The sequence below is a fragment of the Grammomys surdaster genome, unplaced genomic scaffold (assembly GCF_004785775.1).
Source record: "Grammomys surdaster isolate TR1022 unplaced genomic scaffold, NIH_TR_1.0 126633, whole genome shotgun sequence".
NCBI classification, from domain to species: domain Eukaryota; kingdom Metazoa; phylum Chordata; class Mammalia; order Rodentia; family Muridae; genus Grammomys; species Grammomys surdaster.
In genome coordinates this window covers 1-5,983 of record NW_021621422.1, presented here as the reverse complement: position 1 = coordinate 5,983, position 5,983 = coordinate 1, and the positions used below count along the sequence as shown (strand labels likewise).

At 32.0% G+C, this 5,983-nt stretch overlaps 1 protein-coding gene across 1 annotated transcript; it reads right to left on the bottom strand.

The window, feature by feature from the left end:
• Positions 1-4,533: 4,533 nt before the first annotated feature.
• LOC114615323 (zinc finger protein 665-like) lies at positions 4,534-5,817 on the bottom strand (the record flags this gene model as incomplete). The annotated part of the gene is given in 2 exon segments (XM_028761037.1): positions 4,534-4,738; positions 4,803-5,817. Coding segments are annotated over 2 exon segments (1,220 nt in total), but the record flags the coding sequence as incomplete, so codon positions are not given.
• Between the last annotated feature and the right edge of the window lie 166 nt (positions 5,818-5,983).

Here is a 5,983-nt window from a genome sequence, read left to right as displayed (position 1 = left end):
TACTCATAGCAAAATTTTTCCAACTATCACCCTAGAGTAATTTTTTCTTTTCATTATGTTCTCAATTTTTAATATGGACATAAAGAATATTTCAAATCACTTGAAGAAAACAATGATACAAATAAAAAACTACAGTATTCATTTTATGATTAGGAAGATTAATGTTTTTGAAACCACAAACATTATTTTTAAGGAAGAAACATAATAAAAATCTAAGTGTATCAGTTAAAAATCATGTCTGGCACATGAAAAAAATATTTAAAACTGTTCTCAAGTCTTACTGAAAATTCAGTGAGACAGATAAATTTGACATACCCCTGAGAAATTTTATTCATGGTAAAAATATTATGTGCATAAAATCAACATTTCTATAAAATTTACATGTAAAAGTTTATGTCTAATTAAAGTATGATATTCTGAAACTAAAGTTTGAAAAGTCAAATATTATTTTTGAAATACATTAATGAATCCCAGATATGCACATCATTTTCTGGTAGACAGCTCGGTCTACATTCTTGGAGGCCTGCTGCTACTCATCCCATCCATGCGAGATCCCCACTCCATAAACCTCTGCAAGACAGATCCCCTGCAAGTACAAAATATGAGATATGCCCCGTACATCTCATGCTGCATCTTACAGTACACAAAGCTACTTCCAATTAAAGATTCTTGCAGCCATCAGAATTCACTAGCTTTGTCTGTATCCCTTGAGGACATCTCATTTTCTGAGCAAACATAAGTTTGGAGAAACGAGGCACTAAAATTTGTCCAGTAACTCTAGAATGTTGCTGCCACAAAGGGCAACACAGCTCTACCTGAAATCCAACAGAACTGCAGTCATCAGCGACTACCAGGTCTGTCAATATCAGGGACCACAGGATGGCTAAAGTACACATGGGAAGAACATATTCAACAGTACCCAGGGCACTATTTCAAAACAAGAAAAGAGAATATATATACTGTGTATACTGTATAAACTTGCAAATACACTAGCAAACCTTATATACACTAGCAAAACTTAATTGCAAGAAAATGGCCTTAAATCTCATGTTGTGAAGATGATAGAGACCATTTAAAAAATGAGTAAATCCTATAAAGTTCAGGAAAATACAATCCAATATGTAGATGTCCTTAAAAGGAAAATAAATAAAATCTAAGAAATAGAGGAAAATACAATCAGATGGATGAAAGGAATGAATAAAAATGTTCACAATCTGAAAAGAAAAATAGAAACAATGAACAAAACACAAACTTTCAAACCTAGGCAAGAGAACAGGAGCTTGATACACAAGCATCACCAACCAAATAAAGATATGAAAGAGAAAATCTCAGATATAGAAGATACGATAGAAGAAGATAAATTAGATGAAGAAAATTTCAAGTCACAAATATTTCTAACACCAGATTTGCAGGAAATTTGGAAAAGTATGTAAAGGCCAAAGCTCATAAAATTATGAATAGATGAATGAGAAGATTCCCAGCTTAAAGGCCCAGAAAATATTTACTACAAAATCATGAAAGAAAATTTCTCTATCCTAAAGAAACATATGGTTTAAACATTTATGAAGTTAACAGAACACCAAATAGATTGGATACAAAATTCAATCCTCCTAGTACAATATTCCAAAGACTAAATGTACCGTAAAATAATAAGAATACAAATGGCTATCAAAGAAAACTGCTAAAAAATCATATAAGGACAAACTTACCACAATTACACCTGACTTCACAACAGATAATGTAAAAGCTGGAAGGGCCTAGATATATAATATTACAGATATCAGACCAGAAATTATATCCCCCAAAATATTAAATTACCATCAATAAAGAAAAGCAAATATCCATAAGCAAAGCAAAGATAATAAAAAAATTCTATTAATACATCCCCATAAATAATAGTGGGAGGATAACTCAAGTACTAGAAGGGTAAATACACCCCATAAAAAAATACAAGAAATAAAAAATTCACGCCAGGAAAAGCAAAAGAAGATAAACACATACACACACACACACACACACACACACACACACACACAAGCACTCACATACATACCCCACACCGTTATCAAAATAATAGATATTAACAGTCATTCTTCATTAATATCTGTCAATATAAATGGATGGAATTTCCCAATTTAAAAAAAAAACAGACAAAATGTATGGATGTTTGACCACAATCCATCATTTTGCTGTAAAAGTAAATAATAATAATCACCTAACCAACAAAGACAAATACTACATCAAAGAAAAGAGCTTGATAAAAAGTTGTTCTAAGCAAATAAACACAAGAATCATGCTGGAGTAGCCATTTAATTAGCCATATCTAATTTAAGAGATATTCAACCAAAATAAGCAGAACAGATGGGAAACCACACTTTTTATGTATAAAAGGAATAATCTACCAGGTGAAGTCTCAATTCTGAACATATAATATATCCAGTATATATCTCTATATTTTCTAGTTTATTAACATCTATCTATCTATTTGAAACTATTTTCTGAATAAAAATCCATTTTTCCTAGAATTAAGATCAATAGTTTACAAATTTGAATTTATATAAATAAAATACTTCCAGGCAGCTTAAGAAACTATAACTGAGAAAAGTGCAAAGGACTAGCATCAGCTAACAGAAGCAATCTCAGGGAGGGATATCTGGCAGTAATGAATGAATGACTCAAATTCAAATCATGAATTACAGGCTGATTTACTGTGTTCTACTGGAGACAGATTTCAGACAACTATTTTTCAAGAGACTTCTCTCCTGGAATTCCAAAAACTCTCTGAACAGAATTGTGAAAGACACAATTCTAAGTACAGTTTACATTTTTGATAAAATTCTTTTTGTCTATAATCATAAAATATTATTTATAAAGACTTAATGATACAATAATTAGTACTTACTGCACAGGCAATTTCATCCTTAATGAAATTATTAGTATTATTCAATTAAAGATTCAAAGTAATCCCTTCTTGTTTAAAAAAAAATATTGTCCTGATATTGTCATCTTCAGCATGTTTCCATTAATAGATTTTACTATTTTGCCAAAATATTTCTCTAGGGGGAAATATTTTGAATAAAACTTTTAGGTACAAGAATTGCATAGAAGACTATACTCAGGACATACAATGAATATCAAAATATGTGCCAAAGGGGAATTTTCATCTAAAATCCTGAATCTCATCACCCAAGAATGGGTCTAATTGGTACTGTTCCATATACCTGAAGTTATGTTCTTTGAAATGACAGTGACATTATCCATAAAACACACACACACACACACACACACACACACACACACAACATAAACACTGAGAAAACCTCAGGGTTTGTCTGCTCAGGATATATACACTTATTAATTGCTGTCTTGGCATTTGTTTAAAGCAATTAAATTATTTTTTTGAGACAAGATTCTGTTGGTATTATCAATGAGTTAATGTAGAATTAGAATGATACCATCTCAGAATAAAATAAAATGAATACTAATCACACCAAGGCTGGATTAAGAGAAGACAATAGTAATATATTTATTGATAACTCTGACAAAGAAGGGATGAGATTTAGTTTTAAAATTACCTATAATATATACCCTATAAAAAGCTCAAAGACTAACAAAACAATAATCTTCACATAAAATTTATCTCACAAACGTCAATATTCTACCCTACTTAAATATACAGAAAACTATGCTACTGGTTTTGATTAGGAAAGTAATGAATATTATCCACGATTTGATCCTTACATTTTAAAATACAATTCTTTAATATGTTAGAACATAAATTCTATACCATGATTAATGAATGGTGTCAGCTGACTACTGTGTGAACATTTTTTTTCTCGTTTTTCTTCCAAATAAATACTTAATATGAATATAAGCTGTGTTTGGGGTAAAATGTTTGCAATTCCTAATGAAATATAGGGTTTTTCTGTGGTTGTTCTCTGATAATGAGTAAGGTTTCAATATTATGTAAATTATTACAAATATATTTCTCATTGTAAATAATGGAATTCTGTATGAGGACTAGAAGTTTAATTACCTATCATGTTAGTCTCTTGCAAGGATCTTTTTTGTGGTCTAAGTATTGAGCTTGTGATAAATGATTTGCCATAGTCTTGACATTTGTAAGGTTTCCCTCTGGTATGAATGCTAAATTTGGTTTACAAATATGATTTCTGAATGTAGAACTTTCTACATTCCTTACATTGGTAATGATCTTTTGCAGTACGTATTCTGTGGTCACCATGAAGATTTGAGGACAAGGTAAAGGATTTGCTTTCACATTCACTATATTTGAAAGGTTTGTCTCTAGGATGTATTCTACTGATGAGGCTGAAGAGTTGAGGACTTTGGAAATAAATGTCCACTGTTACCACATTAATCAGGATTGTCTCCTGTATGGATTCTATGCTGAGACTGAAAATTTGAGGAGCAGGTATAGGATTTCCTGCATTCATTACATCTATAAGAATGTTTTCCAATATGGATTCTTTGATGACCTTAGAGAGATTTACCCCAGATTAAAGAAAGGCCACATTATTTACATTTGTAGGGTTGAACTCTAGAATTGATTCTGTAGTAAGCTTGAAGACGTGAGAACCATGTAAATTATTTATCACACTTATTATGTTTCTAAGGCCTGGGTACTACATGGATTCTCTGGCGAACTCTGAGAGTTGAAGAATGGATGAAGGATTTTCCACATTCATTACACATGTAAGTGTTCTCTCCAGTATGAAATCTACACTGAATGAAAAGTTGTGAGTGCTGTGTAAATGATTTACCACACTTATTACTATTTTTACATTGTATGTCTAGTATGGATGCTGTGATGATCTCTAAGACTTGAAGAACGGGTGAAGGATTTCCCACATTCACTACATGTGTAAGGTTTCTCACCAGTATGAATTTTGTAGTGGACATGGAGTTGTGAGGACTGTGTAAATGATTTACCACACTTATTACATTTGTAAGGTTTGTCTCCTGTATGGATTCTGTGGTGAACTCTAAGTCCTGTGGAACAGCTGAAAGATTTCTTGCATTCACTACATGTGTATGGTTTGTCTCCAGTATGGATTCTGTAGTGAATTTTAAGATCACAGGACTGTGTAAAGGATTTCACACATTCACTACATTTGTAAGGTTTCTCACCAGTATGTGTTCTGTAGTGAACTTGAAAATGTGATAATTTTATAAATGATTTACCACACTTATTACATTTGTAAGGTTTGTCTCCAGTATGGATACTGTGGTGATCTTTAAGATTTGAAGAACGGGCAAAGGACTTCCCACACTCATTACATTTGTATGGTTTGTCTCCTGTATGAATTCTGTAGTGAACATGAAGATGTGTGGACTGTGTAAATGATTTACCACACTTATTACATTTGTAGGGTTTGTCTCCTGTATGGATCCTCTGGTGAACTCTAAGACTTGAGCAACGGCTGAAAGATTTCCCACACTCATTACATTTGTAAGGTTTGTCTCCAGTATGAACTCTGTAGTGATCATGAAGTTGTGTGGACTGCGTAAAGGATTTACCACACTTATTACATTTGTAAGGTTTCTCTCCTGTATGGATTCTATGGTGAACAATAAGGTTTGAGGAATTAGTGAAGGATCTCCCACATTCATTACATTTGTAAGGTTTGTTTCCAGTATGGTTTCTGTTGTGAACTTTAAGCCTTGAGGAACAGGTGAAAGATTTTCCATATTCATTATATTTGTGAGGTTTTTCTCCTTTATGGATGCTTTGGTGAGCTTGAATATTTGGTGACCTGGTAAATGCTCTGGCTATCTGAGTTCCTTCTCCTTTGTGGCCTGAAAAATGTGGAAATATATATGAATTGAAATTCAAGATTTTTTTCACATGTTATATCCCTGAAAATAATTCCTTTAATATTCTTTATATTTTACATCTCTAATTTTAAAACACATTTTATGAAATATATCATATATTTTCTAATATGTACAAAAATCATGAGCA